The sequence below is a fragment of the Eurypyga helias genome, unplaced genomic scaffold (assembly GCF_000690775.1).
Source record: "Eurypyga helias isolate BGI_N326 unplaced genomic scaffold, ASM69077v1 scaffold14966, whole genome shotgun sequence".
NCBI lineage: Eukaryota > Metazoa > Chordata > Aves > Eurypygiformes > Eurypygidae > Eurypyga > Eurypyga helias.
Window position 1 is genome coordinate 1743 of NW_010258648.1, and position 20181 is coordinate 21923.

At 39.1% G+C, this 20181-nt stretch overlaps 1 protein-coding gene across 1 annotated transcript in view; it reads left to right on the forward strand.

The window, feature by feature from the left end:
* Positions 1-832: 832 nt before the first annotated feature.
* The window catches only part of STAG1 (stromal antigen 1), a gene marked incomplete at its 5' end in the record, with an annotated part of 63993 nt that continues 44644 nt past the window's right edge, over positions 833-20181 (forward strand). The window contains 5 exons of the mRNA XM_010154426.1: positions 833-956; positions 8760-8858; positions 13695-13774; positions 16245-16352; positions 18608-18722. Of these exons, the coding sequence (XP_010152728.1) occupies positions 833-956; positions 8760-8858; positions 13695-13774; positions 16245-16352; positions 18608-18722 (526 nt within the window). The remainder of the gene's footprint in view (positions 957-8759; positions 8859-13694; positions 13775-16244; positions 16353-18607; positions 18723-20181) is intronic.

Genomic DNA, 20181 nt, shown 5'->3' on the forward strand with positions numbered 1-20181 from the left:
TAACAGATGTCTCAGAGATGAAATTACTAAAGGGCCAGATGGCCCCAATCCCTTTTCCCGTTGTTTAGCCGTCGTTCATTATTAGTAAATATGCCATGCTCTATGTCAGTCAGGCAGGAAAGTGCCAATCAGATTGAAATCATTTCCATCCCTGATCTCTTTAGATGATCTCTCCAGACAGTTTCCTGCTGCCCCTCCTCAATAAGCAGCTGATAAATCTGCCTGAGATATGTCTTTGCCTCTTCCATCACTTACTAGAGTCAGAATGTAAAAAAAGCAAGAAAACTGTAAGAAAGCAATGTTGAAACATAAACAATCTCCTGGGTTTTGTTACAGGGGCTTTCATGCGGTGCGTGAAACAAGATCTGTTTGAGTACGACATTCCATTCTGCCCCTCTGGCAGTTTCCTTTGGTTAAACCAAATAGCTTTCACCTTGCAATTGTTCTACACCTCTGGGTAGAGAGAGTCAAGCGTGCTATGCCTGTGACAGTGTTTCAGAATTTATTGTCTAGAGAAGGGTTTTAGCTTGGATTTATAATTCTGTTGGAAAATATGGAGGTAAAAGATGGAGTAATAGACTAAGAAGCAAACTAGGGTGAGAATTTCTTGAGATAATGAAAATATCATATCTGAATGTAGAAATATTGAAATTATGAGATCAGTGAGTTCCAGGACATAAAGGAACTGAAAATCAGGGAGACAGCAGACCCTACATAGTGAAGTTCATCAAAACTAAAAGCACAGTGTTATAGCTGGGGCAGTGGGAATGAGAAATAAATGGTTTGTGTCTTCAATCTGGTTAATAAATTTCTTTTCTTTTTTCTTTATTAGTGATGCTATTGCTGAGATTAGAGCTGTCTGTATTGAAGAAATAGGTGTCTGGATGAAAATGTACAGTGATGCCTTCCTGAATGATAGTTATTTAAAATACGTTGGTTGGACACTACATGACAGGGTAAGTATTGTGTATTACTGTAGCAGAGTGTACTCTAGGTAGCTGATGTTACACTGCCTGAGACATGTTTAGTATGTCATCTTTGATTTGTAAAGAGATTGTTCTTTTTTTCTTGCCCGTTATTTATCTTTCCACCAGCTTATTTCAAGATAGTCTCTTAAATTAGGATACAGTAGTCCCAAACTGCGTGCCTGCCTCATGTGCTTTTTGTGTTTTCAGTCTCCATTAGAATATCTTAATAAAAATATTTCCATGATGCTTTTCTTCTGATTACAAGAGAAAGAGAAGGCTTCTGAGATCACCCTGAGAACCTTTGTGTGAGATTTCCGGATGTGTTTGCATTGCCCAGCAGTTAGAGGAAAGAGAACATCTCTGGATCTCCAACAGACATCACTGGCTTCACAACCAGTGGAATACTCTTTAATTCATTTTCCCTTGAAGAATCTCTTCAAGGTTCTCTTTAGATTTTCTTCAAAAAATTGTTGAAACACCAGGTGGAACCAAAAAGATTCGTATCCAGGGGTTCTTTCCTGTCTCACCACAGTTCTCTATACTGATGGTATCCACACAGCATGCCTCTGCTGGGTGGCGACAGGCCTAAGTACCATGCGGTTCCTGCAGGAAGAGCAGCCTGGTCCTAGCGCTAACAGGACAGGACTTTGCACTTCTGACTCTGGGGAGTTTCTGTACACCAGGCAGCAGCTGAGACTAGCTGTCCTCCCATTCTCGCCAAAACCACCAGAAACCCTTGTTTTACTCTAAAGTCTTTTGCTGACGTTGTCCAAGGAAAACAGATGAGACCTACCCATGCTGTTGAAATGCTCATTAATTCCAGCCTTTGGATTCAGACTATTCTTTTTTCTCTAGGAGCACTGCTGGAAAAATTTAAAAGTTTGCAAGTTCATTCTGGTGACTTGCATAACTGGTAGCTAACAGCTGATTCTTTAAAAAGATGATTTCTTCATTATCTTTGGGCAGCATATTAACATTGAGGATATGACTCAGTCACTCTTGCTGAAGTCTGAACAAGGTCAGTTAGGAAGATTTTAGCTTTCGCTAGGAAAAGAAGTTAGCTGCTGCTGGTTCTTTTGCTTTAGCAGTGGCTGACAAGGATCTGCATCTTACCATGATCTGGACAGCAGTTTACTGTTACGAGTATGCTGTGTGCTTTAAAGACTAGATATGTGACATCTTTATTCTCTAAACCTGTAGTTCTCAGACTTTTACTTTTTAAACTTTCTCCAAACTCTTACGTTGCATTTCATTGTTACAAAACTTGATGAGGAGGAAGATCCCGCTTACTGACACAATCAGCCATGACCACTGTTTACTCTAGGGACGCTACACTTCCCGTCATTAAAGCTTGGACGTGGAAACGTGGCCATCACAGTGCTTTGAGGGGCAGAGTTGCTGTGTGCCTCATTTTTAGCATTGGTGCACCTCACTACTAGTCGGCATGCTTCAGGAGGCGGAGATCACTGCTTCAAGTTATGAAATCAGTGGGGAGGTCAAGTCAGGTTGAAGGATTAGGATTTTAGGTGTGGTGGAGAGCTTTTAATTAAAAATAAATTAGTCCTCGAGTAGTTGTGGTAGATATTTTGGAGCACATTCTAATCCTAGCAGAACGTTTCCATGAAGTAGCGCTTCAGTAGGATGGTGGAAACCAGTAAACTTGCATTTCACAGTTCTCAGTCCCCTTCTAGTATCTGTGAAGTCCAGCCATTTCTCACATAACTCCCTGTAACCATCTGTGAAATCCAGCCGTTTCTCATGGCACTCTCTGTGACTGGTGTCAGCTTCTCACGCTCTGCTCTGTCACATCCAGCTCTTTCTCATGTCGCATCCAGTTGTTTCTCACATCCTCTTCAGTTAGCTTAACCTCAGGCCAGACTCTACTCATCTCCCTGCAGCCTTAATATATATTGTTACCTCAGCTTTTTAAAAATTTAGTATGTTCTTTCATGTTAGACAAATTTTAACATTTGGTGTTACGGTAAAAGGAATGGCTTGCTCTCTGGACCAGACACTGAAGAATTCTACTGGGCTACTCTCCTGCCTATGCTTGCTTTGTAATATTTATCATTGCAGGCTTCAGAAGTGCCTTGGGGATCTCAGTCTTTAAATCACTAGCTTATCTCTTTAATGTCCTGATGTACATGATATGTGATTTTTTTTTATTGATATAGTGTACGTTTAATGTATAGGGTGAGACAGATTTTAAGTACAACAGAGGAAGAGTCAGAGTCAGGTAAGCCATGTGTTAAAGGATGAAAAGGGAGAGAGCGGAGAGAAAGAGACATCTGGGGAGACACAGAAAGGAGGAAGGACATGCAATGGGAAGAACGTGTTGAAAAAAGATGGAATAAGAGCCAATTAAAAATGCAAACCCTCCAGAAGTACAAGATCCCTAAACAGCATCATTTTCATTGGTACTACCTGAAAAACTTGCCAGCCACTACCCAGCTTTCTTGACTTTGCTTTGCTTTGACCAGGAGATAATTTTTGCCATGATCAGTAGTTAAAATATTGAAAAAATGAAGACATACGGTATTTCCATTTCATATGAACAGAAGTCACCCCAAAATGATTAACTTCTCTGTAAGCTTGCTACTACAAAAGAGAGGGAATCATGAGCAGTTTTATATTCTTTGTCAGAAGACATACAAATTAAACTACAGGGAGAGACAATTCTTAGACTTGTTTGTAGTAGCTCCAGTGTAGTCTTTCAGAGCTGGGATACAGAAGCTTAGTTCTCTAATTTGGGCAATTTGTATATTTTGTATGTTAATCCTGTCTCTTTCCCAGATTTCAGATGAATGTCTATAGGGCTATTTGCTTTTTGTATAGATTGCTTTCTTGTTTGAATATTGATTTCTAGTTCTGCCTTGCTCTCCTTTTCTCTCATCTTTTTCATTCCCATGGATCTGGGAGCATATCTAAAACTATAATATAATTGCGCAAAAAAAAAAAAAGGTGTGTTAAATCACACTGTCCAGTCTTAATTTTCACCTGCCTTGTTGATGCATGGAACTGTTTTGAAAACATAATTGTGTCTCCAGATACCTAGGCAGTCATTGTTCTTAAATCAGTCCTTAACACAAAAGAAAATGCCTTTTCCTTCCTTGCATGTCTCTACTTTACTTATTGTCTATTTCTGTGAAAGAAATGGACCCTGGGCCCTTTGGAACAGATGGTATTTGAATACTTCATTGTGATGAATCCTAACTTTACAGGATGAAAAAACAGAGCTTGTGTTTATTAAGATTAAATAGAAACTGAAATGGTAGTTTTTCCAAACTTCTGAATGTTTAACTTTATATTAGCACCTAATTTCCTTGGTTTTGGGAAAGCTTGAGAAAATCAAAATGGATCAGATGATACACAGTGTCTTCATAAATGATATTGAGTGGGCCTGTGCAGGACAGCACAACTGCTTGCTCCTGCCAGGAGAACTCCTGCCATAGGTGCTGATGTGCTGCAGGACATTTTCTTCTGCTTCTCCCTGGCAGTGTAACTGTTTCTGTCATTAGGCAGCAGTTTACCTCAAAATACACCACTCCAGAGCATCAGTATGCAGCACAGTATATCACAGTCATCCCATAAACTGTGGGATTGAAGATGCCCAGGAATTTAGGTCATTTTTCTACACAAGAGACAAACTTAAAAATGAACAGTGCAGTCTGCAGAAATATGATAGGGTGAACAGCTGAGCAAATTAATTATCTGTTATTAAAACCTGGTAAATTTAAAAAAAAGAGCAGAATACCCTTAGTCACCAAAAAAAAATTGGAAAAATCCAAAAGAAGAAACATTAAGTGTGAAGAGAGAAGAAACGGCTTTGCTGTCTCTCTTAACGACACACCTACTTAAAAAAAAACCCCAACTTTAAACTGTGTTTCTGGGAGCTCAGAAGTCATGGTCTCTGTGTGATCTAAGCCTTCGTCTGGCGTGTGAGCTGACACATAGCAGTGCACCTTCAGTTACCATTTCTGGAGCTGTGGTATCCCTGAATGTTCAGAGAAGTCTGGTTCTCACTGGGAGATGGCAAACCTAGTAGTCGAAAGTATCAGCTGTATGGAACATCAGCAGGCATCTACTTGGCTTGATGGCAGACGTTGATCACTGTGAGGCTTACACCAGAGTTACAGAATGTTGTTCGAGTCCTGTGATTAGCATGGAAAAAATATGAAAATTATGTGCTTCCATCAGGATGGATTCTTTTTCCCAGACCTGCCATATTAAAGAGAATTTTGAGTAGAGCATGACTCTCCCAGACAAATGTAGACTACCCCACACTGCTGGCATGAAAGGTGTATGTATTGCTTTTTGCTTCATTAGCAGTAGTAACAATTTTTTTTCCAAAACTCAGAAGCATCTGGAGTATCAACAGTAATAGGGAAAATATGATAAATGTTTGTCATTTAACAGTGTTGATAAACATTTGATGTTTTTGATTTAGGTTTTAATTTCAAATGGTAAATAAAAGAAAGCATTAGCAATTAAGCATTAGTGTAAAGCATTTCTCATATTCATGAAAAAGGATTTTATATTACAAAAATAATAATAATGTATAAATAATGACCCCCTTTGAGAGAAGGAGAGTTACAGGACTAATTAGACTTGAGAAAGAGGCATGCATAGAACCGATGACACTGTGGATGAATTCAGGATTCTGCAATAATCAAGTGTCACAATTATAAATTGGACAAACCCCCAAGTAAGTGTATTTTTCTGGAAGAAGGAACTCAGGATTATGTGAGATCTTAGTCATTAGAATGCTGAGAATGCAAATACTTTGTCTGTTATTTACTTAGCAAAGGGCAAGGCTTTCCTTGCAGATAAATTCTTTCTGTCTGTAAAGCATAGATGTGACTGCACAAAAATAGCTGGAAAGCGATGCTCATTTTCTTTAATTAACAGAATTAAAGGTATTGCATGGTTGTAAACATTTGCTGCCTTAGGTTGAATCATACTCACTATGAACTTCAGCTCAGAACTGTCAAAAATGTGCCCTGTGCCCAAAATCTACTGTGGGAAATATTTTTTGCTTATTCCTTTCCTGCTTATGGCAGAATTCACTGTATATCCACAGTGTTTCACAGTCATATTTTTTAAAAAAACCTCTATTGTTGGTTTTTCCCCAGTAGCAGTTTGAGTGCTTAATTGTGCCACTAAAAAGTTCTTCCTTGTGTAAGCTAAATAGTCTGTGTTATAATTCTAATTTATTATTTATTTTCCTACCCACTGTGCACATAAGAAGTGACAACTAGGTTTTCCTCTTCCTTCAAAGCAAACCAACTTTTCTGTGTTGTGCTACAAAAATATTTACAGGAAGTTTTCTTCATTACCTCTTACGTCCATTCCATACTGTGCCCGGGCCTTTTTTATTTTATCTTCTTCTGTGTTTTGTAGTCCTCTTGTGCTTGACCTCCTAATCAATTCATTAGTCAAATAAGTTCATGTCTTAGTTAAGTAAGACTTTTCCTGTCCTTGCTCTGCATCACTGTGTTTGCAACTTTTACCCTGGCATAAGTTTCTTAGGAATAACCCTAACTTTAGCATTCCCACCCACTTACTGTCTGTTGGATAAGAAACTTCTGTGGTGTTTCTTGCCCCAGAAAGTGTTTGGGGTGTTAAAAGCTCACGTTACTTGGATGATTTTCATAGTTACTCAAGAAACATCTCATATCTGGCATGTTGGTGGTCTGTGGGACGTCTACTCCTCCATGCTGGGCTTCAGTGCAGTGTATCCATGTGCACCTTCACTTCTGCCTTTCTTAGATTCCTATCCAGAACATAGTTGTTTATGCTTCCCTGTGCGTTCCTAATCTCTGCTGAGTATTTTAAAACTTTCTCAATAGGATTAACAAGCTGACTGCAGGGGCTTTTCCCTCTCCAAACAGGTGAATTCCATCCTTGACCAACAGTTTGAAAGCCAGACCTTTTTGCTGTCAGAGAAAGTTGTCCTCCTGTCATTTGTCTGCCAAGAAAGGCAGTTGTTTCCAGGGATCGCCTCTCTCTCTTGGGCTGTTGCTCTCAGCTAAAGGGACCGGGTGTAACACAATCTTTCCCTTTTCCCCACCTGCTCCCGCAGGCACTAAGTCTTCTACCTCAGATCTGGTGCGTGGCAGGAGGATAGCAGCGTTGATCCATGGTGTTCAGCCCACAAGGGCTTTGAACTTTATGGAGAATCCAAATCTTACCTGCAGAGGTCTCGATTCTCATTGCTGTTGGCACTGAGGGTTTTTTTCCTGTACCTAACCAATGTTGAGTTTTGCATTTTGGGACTAAAACACTGGCTGGATAATAAGCCATCTGCTCACAAGTGGGACAGTCTTCAGTGGAGCTGTAACTAAACCTGCTGCCTCGCTGTTGCTCTGTAGCGTTCATCACTTGCCAAAACTGATACTGATCTTCTGTGGTTAAATACGCTAAGGCCTTCAGGGGCTTTCATCCCCTTCTGATCATTAGTGATGACTCCAGAGTTCCTGGCCTTTCTCTGCAGCATTTCTGTGTGCTTATTTAGCAGATGATCAGATCCATATTAATTTTCTCTTCAAGAAAGATCTTTTCTGTACCTTGAAAGATCTTATGATAGATCCTTTAAGCATAACTTTCATCTCATTAATATTCTTTGCAGTGGTAGTCAAAAAGATCCCTAGAACAGCGCATGAGTTCTCAAGAGATTCCTTGCAGATACAAAGGCATGATTTCTCATGAACAATAGTTGTTTGAGGAAAAGTTGTTCTGAAAATCCTCCTTCCAACTTCTTTTCTTCCTCTATCTTCTATTTCAATTTTTGAAACAAATGGGAAGGAGGAAAGAAACTTAAAAATAAGGATTTTTAGCTTCTGATTTCATATCAGTCTCTGAATGTTCTTTCAATTCTTAGCTTCAGCAGTTTTTTAAATACAGGCTTGATTATAGAATAGACAGGCTCAGAAACAAAGCCCTCTGGGTAATGGAGTTTTATTTATGAAGTCCAATAATTTGTATTGGTTCTTGAGCACTTCGACTTGGTAGTGTACTCACTTTCATAAAAGTAAGTTCACACTGCAGTGCGCTCTACCGATAGCATTTGTGCAGGTTTGTGTTTATAACCTTTTTGCTATCTACAAATATTTTTCAACAAGAATCCCTAGTTTGCCAAGACGATGCAGTTGAGCTGAGTTGTTGCAGCCAGCCAGATGGTGTGGATGTGCACGGGAGATCCAGCCCTCCTCTTTACCATCGATGTTCCTATAGGTGACAAACCTCGGCCCATAGGCACTGTCTCATGCCATTGACATTTCCTGCCTACAGCCCACCAGATCAAAGCCATCCCCATCTAAAGGGCAGCTGGGAATGAGCTGCTGCCACCAGAACAACTTAAGACGGACACAAGCTGCTCTTCTTCCCTTGGGCTTCTTGGGCTGTGGCTTAGATGCGTTTTTCACGTGGCAGCAGCCTGCTCCCCACTGGAGGGTCTTCACCAGCCACCTTGAGATCATAGGTCTTTATTTTGTATTTACTTGCTGCATTCTTTATCTTTTTGTGGAGTTACTTGAAAGGGAAACAGTAACAGGCGTCTAAGTGATGGCACATTAAATTCTTTATGTATGCAAATAGGGAGAAAATTTAACATTGTTTAGAGGCAGCTGCATGTGGTTTTTGGTTTTTAGCTGAATTGCAAATTGGCTTTGGTTAACTGATTTGCATAAAATTTTAAATGTACATTAAACAAATTACAATATGATATTGTTTAATATTCATGTGCATTTGATTAGGGTATTCTGTCAGCTAATCTTAGTGTGTTTTATTTAGCAAGGTGAAGTGAGGTTGAAGTGTTTGAAAGCTCTTCAGAGTCTGTATACCAACAGAGAGTTATTTCCAAAACTGGAGCTGTTCACTAATAGATTCAAGGTAAGAGGAAATACAGTTTTTGGAAGGAGTACAGAAAATAAAAATGTTATCTATCTCATCCTGTTGCAGTCTTTGAGGCGTGTATATTAAATGCAAAAATAAACTCATTTGTGTGTGACAAGGCTTGTAACTGCAGTAGTAAAACTGTATTACTGAATGCTGAGATTAAGCCAAATTCATTTTACAGTGTTTATCTTGTAAGATTTATCAGGCTTGGCCAGGATGATTATTTAGCTGTTTGTATTATTGATAGTTTATGTATTGACATTATTCAATTTGCTTGTACCTTCTTAATTTTGGATTTACTGAATTTTAAGGACATGTACTGCGTGTTTCACACATTCTGAAATACACCTGAAAGTAACAGCCTGTAAGAAAAGATTGTTTGTAAGACAGCTTTTTAGCTGAATGTGTGCTTGTGTTTGGTGGAAGGGATACTTCGATCCGCATCGCAACATTCTACGCAGTGGAATGCCTGACCGCAGAACAGGACTTCACATTGTGCTTTTACACAAACCCCTGAGCATGAGTGTCTTGTTTAGGAGAGAAGTACTGGAAGTTCATGGGGTTTTTTTCTTACTAGCACAGACATGCTGACATTTTGCTTAATCTTGATGAGAACATCATTGTTATTTCACTTAGTGGCACAACTGCTTTGTTTCACAAGTAAAGTGTCTGGAGAGATGAGTGCAGAAATACTGTCACTGCTTCTGTTTGGATGCTCTACGAAGAAATCTTTCAGGCACTGTCACCATGTCAGTTGGCAACTTATACCATGGCTCTTGTGTTCCGGAGAACATAGCTGTGGTAAAGGCTACCCACCAAGGAAAGACTAATTTAATTTATTTTTGTGTAAATTGTGATTATAATGCTGATGAAAACTTCTGTTTAGAAAAGAAGTGGAGATTTAAATACTCATAAATAACTACCATTCTCACTGTAGATTTTATACTGCTTCACTGGTTTTGTCTGTCATTGCAGTAACTATTTACTTCTCCAGTTTGATCTAGGAAAGCACAAAATATAGATAACTAGTCATATCATCCCTGCATGTAAACAATTAATAAAAACATAATGGTAATCAGCCTTTTACCACATTCACTTGAGATGCAGAAAAAAAGATGCTTAAACTGCAGCACAGTCTAGATATTAAGGAAGGCTATTTGTCCAGAGTGATAGTTAGAGAATAGATTAGAATCTTTATTAATAATCTCCTTAATTTCAGATTTTTAAGGACAGATTAAATAAATATCTGTCAGGAATGAACTATGTATAGTTGACTTCAAAGTAGGAGTTGAAGCTAGATCATTTTGTGAGATCACTTGAGGGCCTGTATTCTTCTGATTTTATAAAGTCTGTTTCTGGGACTATTGCAGTAAAGACAACGTTTCCTCTCACAGAAGAGTACTGGGCAAACAGGTTCAGACCTTAAGAGTGCTTCTGTAATGCCTCCCCAAGTCTGGTTTGCTTATTATCTCAAGGCAACCAGGAACGGTAGTCAACTCTCCAGAAAAATGAACCCTCCAACTCCACTGCTTTCCTTGTTCCATCTGTGCAGGCTTAGATTTATTTATATTTGCTCCTTCAGTAATTTGATTTATTTCAAAATAGGCCTCAAACTCTCGTGGTCTCTGTATCTGCTTCTCTTTACTACAAAATGTGCTGGATGCTTCTCTCAGCCTCCTGTAATTTGTAAGAGAAAATTCTGCTTTGAGTCTGAACCTGTCCCATCCACCAGCAAAATTTTCAAGGCAATTGGAGGCACTTTGAGAAACAGTTACTCAGTAATGTATTTCAAAAATCTACAGGAACAGGAAACCTCTGAATATTCCTCCTGGCTTTTTCAGAGTGTAAACAATTTCCTTTGTTAGAAGAAGTTAGGTTAGCCTTAGAAGTTAGGTTGTGCTTTGCTTCTTGACTTAGAATGGCACAAGGAATTTCCATTTCTATCCTAACCCTATTAGAAATTCTTGACTTTCTTCTGTTCCATTAAAGCTGGTTTTACTACAGAAATCTATATCATTATGAAATAAATTAGAGAAAAGGTGAGTTCAAAGTCTCTGTGAGCCTAGAGAACAGATATGCTTAACAGATGATTTATCAGGTTCAGTTTCCAGCCACATCAAGAGAACAAAAAAGCTGGCGTTGCCCAAATGCCTGCAGTTGGATTTACAGCTGGGCTGACTGGGTTGTGGCCTTTGGCATCAGGATGGAGCAAAGTTTCAAATTAATGCTTTTTGAATCTGTGATACATCAGTGTCTTGGCCTAAATGTTGTTCTCAATTCCATGGCTGCTTTTTTATATTTCCCCATCAGACTCTAATTGACCTGCACAGTTCAGCTGGTGTTCAGCCCAATCCATTCAAACTGTCAAGAGAAATCTCTCTAGAGATCTTCTAGCTGTTTAAAGTATAAATTAGTTTGATCCAGAATGACTTGTACTGGGGTGTTAATATTTCACCACCTTCCAGATAGCTGTGACAAGGATCTGATAATGTCACTTCTCCAAAGGAAATGTGTGTTCTTTCCAGCATATGTTTGTGTTTCTGGGAGTAGGTGATAGGCTAGAAAATAAGCTTTGTCTGTCAAAAAGGAATTTCCCCATCAGAGGAGATTTTCTGTTTGATACAAACATTAACTGATGCCATGTGGAAAAGATGTGAATTAGCTCTTTTGCAGTCAGTGCCAAAGTCAAGACACTAGCAGATTTAGGTGCAGCCGATTAATTCCTGTCCCTCATCCCTGACCCTTTGCAGGAGAGTGCTGTCTCCGTGGCCGGAGATGCAGAAGGAGATAGATTTGCTCTTCAACCAGCCTTGTTCACAGCCTAGTGCCTAATTGCAAACTGATCTTCACAGACAGTGAAAGTTAATATTTCAAGTTACAAATACAGGCCTGTGTCCTGTTCGGCTGCTGCACAGTGGTACAGGAAATTTCTGTCAAAGCAGCGTGAGCAGCTGGGGTTTGCAGCTTACTAAGCCACAGAAGTTACACCTTCCAGAGGCCTTAGGTGTTCAGGTCTCATTTTCAAGGATCTTGGTGCCTGCTGGCAGCTGTCATCACACAGAGATGCCGGCACCAAGGCAGAAAATAAAAATGACACATCCACACAGTTTATTTTAAGCCTGATGTTTCTAGGAAAAAAAATGAGAGGAGAAAACAGAAAACACTGTCGCATCAATTGGTTTCAGAGTCCCAGAGGACTCCAAACTTAGAGTACCTCTTGCCCTGTAGGTAGGAGAAAAGACCCCATCCCTTCCACGCTTTTTCACAGATGTAAGAGGAATTTTATACTTGTGAGCAGTTAGTTCCCTCCCTGTGGTATCCTGGAGTTTAAGATACACTTTCTGGGAGAACATGAAATTCCACTGAAACTTTTAAGGTCAGTATCTCTGGCTGTTCTTTCTCTTGATGTTGTTGTTATTAGTTGTTTCTTGTCCAGAACCTTAGGGAAAATTGACAGCATTTTTAATGTCTTTTCCATATACAGAATTTACTGTTTGGAAAATTATTTCACTGTTTGAGTCTCTTCATGGACTTTTACAGTGTCTAAACCTGTCTAGATAGAACAGTTAAATGCATCCTGTTTCCCAGGAACTTAGTGATGGTTGACAGAGGAGCATTCAGTCATAGTGACACAAAGAATCTCCACAGAGATGGTTTTGTTGAGGGGTAACACTTGAGACAGCCACAATGCATTCTTTACATATTATTCCTAAATTTCAGTACTGAAATAAGCATCAGTTGCTAGATATTCACCTTCAGCATTTAAATGCCTGGAATAGTAGAGAAAAGAGGTGAACACCTTTATTTTGTCCTGATTTCTTCTTGGTGACTTTCACTGTTGTTTCTTAGCACTTCACTTGTTTCTTTTCCAGTCCTTGACTTCTATTTTTTCACATCCCAAAATGGCATGTAGTAGCTAGTCCTTCCTGAAGCAGGTCAAGCTAGAGAAATCAAGTTTTATTTTCAGATGGCCCAAATTCTTTTCATTAACTCGATCAGTCAAGCAGAGAACATCAAGACATAATGCATTTTTATGGATAGATAGAAATTCTCCCCAGATAGGGAGGACAACATACATTAATCACATCTGGTTTTGGTTGCCAGTAAGCCAACTGAAATTAAGGAGAAGGTAACACTGAGGAGACTTCTCATCACTACAGGGTCCTGAGAAATTACAAAATCATTACATTAGACTGGGAAGTGGTGTCCTTGTCTCCACTAGAAAGACTATAGGAAAATACAAAGCCAAATCACAGAATTTCGTGCTTTCCTGTGGAAGGTCTGTAGTGTAATTCTTGAGATCAGCTTCAAACATTAAGATGTTGCCAGGTATAGAGACCACAACTTTGTAGGCAAAATGCAGATGCATATATTCAGGTGTGATTTTCTTCACAGTATTTCCAAATATGAATATATGCAGCCTTTGTTGCTCTAAAATTACTGGTTTCAGAGGGATGAAGCAGTGAAATTTTTCTGCTGTCATCCAACTCAAGTACATTCTTTTTCAGGAAAAGAACTGTTAAATAAGACCAGTCCGGAACAGTGCTTCAACTCCAAAGTCTGCTTGCTTGTTTCCTGGAAACAACACAAGGATCAGGGCTGTTTGTTAAGCCCTTGTTCTCATTCCTGAGTACTTGCCTATTGTTTCATTGTGCACAGAGCACACACTCCCTAAGATGTACATTAAGTGGTTGAATAATATGAAAGGGCTTTCATGTCTAGTTGAAAGATCTTTCTCTCCAAGAGTGTCTGTTTTGTAACCTGAAGAGTTCTTCATCTGGTAGCTGTTGGTGTGTTTCTGTTTTGTCACTGTCGTAAATTCCTTTTCAGGATCGCATTGTATCAATGACACTTGATAAGGAATATGATGTTGCTGTGGAAGCCATTCGATTAGTCACGCTAATACTTCAGTGAGTATTTTTCAAAACCAGTCTATTCCCTTTGAAAGTTACCTAAGTCAGTAATATTTAATTGATTTCCTTGCTTGTGTAATGCAGTGAATCTGTTACTTTACACTTAGTCTGAAGTTGAACTGAATATGTAATAATTGGTGATGAAGCTAAAATAAGATGTTCCATCTCAGGGAAATACAATCGGCAAAGTACAAAAATATATTGATGTATTGAGACTATTAGTGCATCCACTGTGTGGAAGTATGCCATGGGGCATTTCTACCTTTTGCCATGGGCAAAATGGTTGTCCTCCCAAAACCAAGCACCTGTAGGTTACATTAGCTGAAATAACTCCAGCAGTAACTAAGCAGAGGTTCAATGTTAGGAGACTTGATTACCTGACAGCTGAAAAGAGAGTCATCCAGTAAATAAGTGGACAGGGGGAAGATGCTAGCTTCAACACCCCTGTTTGGGTTATGTGGAGGTGGCAGTGGTAGCTTGCAGTTTTAAACACTTGTCCATGCAGGAGGAGACATGCTTCCAGGCCCCCAGCTTTTTCTGACAGAGATGCAGCGGCTTCCCTGAGGGAAAAAGCCAGTCCAAAGATCATCCCACGTGCTGACTGAACCAGCCTGTCCACAGCAGCCTCATGAGTGTGCTGCTGGAGGAACCCTGCTAGGCTTTTATTATGTATTCATTAAATCCTATGTTAAAGAAAACCTGGTTTACAAACAGATGCGTAGAATTTCTGCATCATACCTTTCACCAAGTGGCACCACTTTGAAGAACTTTTTTGGACATGCTTAATTTGAATGCAAGGTTAGACTAGCGCGTCTTCTTTGTAGAGAAGTCTGGACCTATTTTTTTTTTTATTTCTGGGTCACTCTGCTTTACAGATACTAGACTTGTGATATTTGGAGGAAAGGAAATCTTGTCTGCTGTTACGTTTTTAAAGCAGATATAATAAATATGATCACAAATGAGATGTAGAACACATCTATTCCCAACAGTATGAGCAACATTTGGGAACACTGTAAGGTTTTAGGTCAAAAATTACCCAGTGCACCTTTTTTTCTTGTCCTGTTTTCTCTTTGCTTGCATGATGAAAACATAGCTAAATGTGTTTAGCACCAGAAGAATATGGGTCACATTGAACAGCACAGGGCAATATTCTGGCAGGTAAAAACTCCAAAATGATGTGATGAACAAACATGATGGAGAATAACAATTAAAAACTGTTTGTGGTATGAAGCCAAATGGTACATAAATGTTTCTGATGAATGCTGACTAAACAAGTTTGTAAGTAATATTCCGGTATGCAACAGTCGTGATGTTTTGATCCCATTGATGGAATATAATTGTTCTGTGGCTCATAGCATTTTTTGAGAATACTGATGAAAACTGGAAGTTTTTCTGAGTTTCAGAAAATTCACACACAGAATCTGCCTTGAGCTCAGAAACTGCAGGAGCCCTAATTATGTTGCTTACCCAAGACAAGAGTAAAACGTGGCATGTTCTTGTCAATAAATAATTATAGAAAATAAACTTTTCATCATCTTTCATCCAGCACAGCGGGGTATGATCAGATTCAATTCCTTGATGCTGTAAATAAAGTCTATACCTAGTCAGCACAGTAACTACTGTAAAAGTGATGGACCGTTTATTATATGAGCACTATTCTAATTCGAAATGCACACCATGATTCGATGCTGAAGGGACTGTGTGTTGATTTGGTTGGTTTGATGCACAGGGCTACTTCTGTGGCCCCACTTTGTGGTGTGATCTGGTTTCATTTTCTGCTGCATTTCTGTGCCTTCTCCCGTGGCTGAGGCCGTTTTATCCACCCGGCCTGGCCCTCTCAGCAGCTGGAATTGGGCATATTCCTTCCTACTTAGCAGGTCAGCAGAGGGGCACGTCCTGCCCCACAGCACACAAGAGCAGGTGCACTGTCACGTGAAGAGACTTAACTCCTGAGAAGGGAGTGAGTCAGGAGGCTGAAGCAGCTTTTCCCAGTCCTAGATCTGAATATGTTAAAAACTAAAAACTTTGAAAGCAAACAGACACTGCTAGAGAATTAAATAAGTTTAAGCAACCAATTGCATTTTCCTCATATAACATTCAAGGTTTTTAGTTTAATCGTGTTTGATAATGAGTGTTTGGCATCTTGCAATATGTGCATTGTAGTTCGTATGATGGTCTGAGTAATTAATCAGGGCAAGGTTTGTAAGCAGTGATGACGTTTTTTCATAATATTAATTTATATATGTAATGATGCAACTGGGAGGAGGAAATCAGACAAAGTTTCCGGCCTTTTAAATATCTATGTATTTGGAAATTGAACCTAAGATCCTTGAAGTCACTGTTCAACCATTTAGGATTTTGTGTGAAGGAAATCAATCTTGTAGCTGTCAAAAGTAAGGTATGGGAGGTGAGGGGGTTGAAATAAAACATTTGTTTTAGTTCAGGTGTTCCTTTGTGACTCTTTCAGTGGAAGCGAAGAAGCTCTGTCGAATGAAGACTGCGAGAATGTTTATCACTTGGTGTATTCAGCACACCGGCCTGTTGCAGTAGCAGCTGGAGAATTCCTTCACAAAAAGTAAGTTACCAGTTGCCCTGGAATAAGACCAGATCTGTGAAAGCTTCCTAGTAGAGGTAAGACCAAAGGCAAAGAAGCACTAGAGTCAAATAGCCTAATTCAGCAAATCAGGTATTTTAATTTAAAACTGAGACCTATTCTTTTGTTTAAATTGAAGATTTAAAGACTTGAAAACACTGAATTTCCGTTTTTCTTGGTCTAGAATTCAGATAATTTTTCCTAACTCCTCAAGGGCTAAATATACAAAGGCTGCATAAACCTCTAAAGTTGGTTTAGCTCCTGCAGTTGTTGCTGAATTACTGTTGTGATAATATATATAGGGCCTGTACATCCCTGACAGTCTACCTCATAGGTAGTCATCATTTTTACAAAGTTTTAAACTAAAAATTGTGAACTTGAGAGTTTTTTATGTAGTAATAATTAAGAAACTTGTTTCTAAACTCAGCAGCTTCCCCTGAAAATACATTACACCATGGTTACATCTTCCATGTACACACTGTGCCAAAGGGTATGAGCTAGCTTTTCCATGGATGTGAATCATACTACATCAGTAACTATGAGCAGGACATTGCCACATCATACTAGTTAACCTTTTCATTTTAGTGTTTGCAGCTGAAAGCCTTTTAGCAGTATTTTTTCCCGTCATGGGCTGTGACATTAGAGCTCTTTAATACACTTACAGAGTATTTATGTCAGAATCCAGGTTATCTAATTCTTTGTGCTAAGATACACAGTAGAAAAAACTACATAAAACCATCAGTTTTCCTTGGCCAGTGTTCTAGTTTTCTGTGTTCTAATGGTGATTTTGAAGTCCACTTTGTAATTTCAAGCTTTCATTGGTGGATTTCTGGAATTCCATCCTTGTGATGAGGCATTAGTTGTTTAAAGGAATTAATTTACAAATTTCAGTTAGATTTAATTTCCTACATGACATTTTACAAGTTATAGGAAAGGGTTAGGTTCTCTTTAAAAATACACACTGAAATTCCTTGGCTAATCAATATGTGACAAAATAATTTTGAAAAATGCCTTGAAGGTAAATGAGAACATATTTGCACCTTGGTGCACTTAGCGTAAAGGCAGAACTTGCCTTTACAACGGGATACGATGCTGTGTTCTAAAAATGTCTCTCAAAGTAAAGAGCATTGAGAGAAGACTGACTCATTCCTAACACTTGTTTCCTCTTGGTTTCTGCTAATTCTGCTAAGGTAAGAGCTGGTGCTCTGTTTAAATAAGTTAGAATCTACTTGAAGCGCTTGAGGTGGGATTTATCTCACCTCATTTTATACATCTAAATATCACTTTCTATGTGCGAGCTAGCTAGTTAGTCTTTCTCTCTGTAGTTAGCAAAGGAAAGCAAATAATACAGAGGATCGCTGGCTCAGCCCTGAGATGCATGTTCCAAGATGTTTCAGCACTTGCAGAGATGCTCATTTCTCATCTATTAAGATAAGCAGGGGGGAAGAGGTGATGTCTTTAACTAGAATACAATGTTTGTGTGTGGTTAATCCTTCTCTTTGCAGTGAATTAGTGTCATCAAATCAGAACACGGTGTTTCACATCTCTGCTTTGCTTTGTGACTGCGGTTTCTATGTGAAAACAAGGAACAGTTTTCAAACTTCTCAGAGTAAAACTTAATGTAACTGTAACGTAGATGCATCTGAGTTCTCTTTAAGCTAGCAAATTTGAGCTCTGGGAGTAGTTTGTAATTAGCCATGCATCAAGGGTCTCAGTGCAGAATGTATAATTCACCTGAAAAAAGAAACAAATAACTGACTGGTGTCTTGCTTTATCTTTTTTGCTGCTACTGGTGCCTGAGGTTGGTTGTTTAACAGGATGTCAAGTTTGTTTATACCATATCCCAGTCAACGTGACCACAGTGAAGATACAACCTTAGTTCTTCAGGCAGTAGTGGAATACTTCCTATCGCCAGTGTAAGACTTGATGAGTTAAAAATGCAAAACTATACAAATTATAGAAATATATAAAACTGTGCATAATCTTTCAATATAAATCTGTTTTGGAGAGCTTTTTCCTGTGTGAAATTCTTCCAGCCCTGTGAACATGAAGACTCTGAAGATAAACTCATCTCTTCAGACAGGCAGAGGTCATGCCAAAAATGAAAGAAACAGCTTGAGACACTTTCACTGTGTTTGATGAACAAATCGGCTATACCAAGAATGAATGCTCATCATATTATTGCAGAAATGAGATTTGTTTTGATAAACATGATAGCTGCTTTTGCTTACTTTTAGACTGTTCAGCAGACATGATCCCCAAGCTGAAGAGGCTCTAGCAAAGAGGAGGGGGCGAAATAGTCCAAATGGAAACCTTATTAGAATGTTGGTTCTTTTCTTTCTTGAAAGTGAGGTAAAAAATTCATTTTTAACCTTTACATGTTTAGTAAAACCTGGAACTTAAGTAGTGATTTATCAACATACAGTAACAAGTTGTCTTTCTTTTCCTTTTTTTTTTCATAATTTCAGAAATAATGTATGCCCCTTACCCTGCCCCTATTTCCTTGTCCATCAAGCCGATTTAACTCAAAATCTTCTTCATGATTTATTTTGCTCTCGCATGTCCCCACTGACTCAGAACTGCATTGCTGGTGGTATGGTGGCTGCCAGGATTCGTTGTTACATAGAAATGTAACGTGTTCTTTTTTAGGATAACCATGTAAGGACTATACCTCTCCTCTGGAATTAGTCCTTATGGAGTAAAATGATTTGAACTGGAAAGGGGCAAAAATGACAGAATGTCTCAAATTATGATTAAATCATAGATTAATTCAAAGTGGAAAGGACCCGAGAGTCAGTAGCTCAAAGCTGAGTCAGCTGGGAGATTGATGTCGTTGTTTAGTGTCGTATGCAGTTGCGTATTGAAAATGTTGGAGGATGGAGACTGCAAGCACTCGTATGATGACCTTACGTGTTTGATGAACACGTTCAGGATGGGATTGTGCCCATAGTCTATAGCGACAGCATGTATGGGAAGTTTTATGATAGCCATACTAACAGTAATTCAGGTGGGGAATGGCAGTGGAGTGGAGGAAAACTTGAGAAGATAAAATATCAGGTACAGGATGCTCTGAAGATAGAGGGGTAAAGGTTTAAAAATGACACATTTGATTTGGTAGTTAATAGGTGGCAAAGGAAGACTGAAACAAAGGAATGGCAGAAATGTGCCTCTGCAGAAGAGAGGGTAATATATTTTGTGTAAAAAGCAAAAAGAGAAGTATTGCAATCAGGTATTTTAATTGTTACGAAGCCTTGAACAGGAGACTTGACTGTGAGCATAAAAAGAAACACAACCTGATGCTGAGAAGGAAGGTTAACATTTAGTGTTAATGGTAATGTTCTTTAGAAAACCCTTATAAACCTACAGTTTAAGTCTGGATGACATGTCACTACTTGTGTGAGCCTTCAATGTGCTGTCTGAATGTATTTTTAGTTCCACCTTCTTAAAAACTTAGGTTGTAATAGATCATTGTATTTTCCAGTGAAAATACCTTAAATATGAGTCTGCATGATTCAGAGTTACCGAGTGTTAAGCTTGTCTGCCCTTCTGAGGAGAAAAGAAACTCAGCGTTGCTCCCTAAAGCTGTGATCAGCCAAGTGCCTTCCCCTGGAAGCCGTGTGCTGCTCCCCAGGATCGCTTCTCCCTCAGGGCCAGTTTTTGTACGGCTGCTTCTGAAAGAGCTGTTAGAATTTAGGTAGAATATTGTGACTCCAGCTTTAATAAAGAGTTAGAGAATCGGGAGTTTCCATCTGCGTAGGACTAGAAGATGTAAGCACTGCAGTCTGAGGGGGTGTCTTCAGAAGAGGGAACA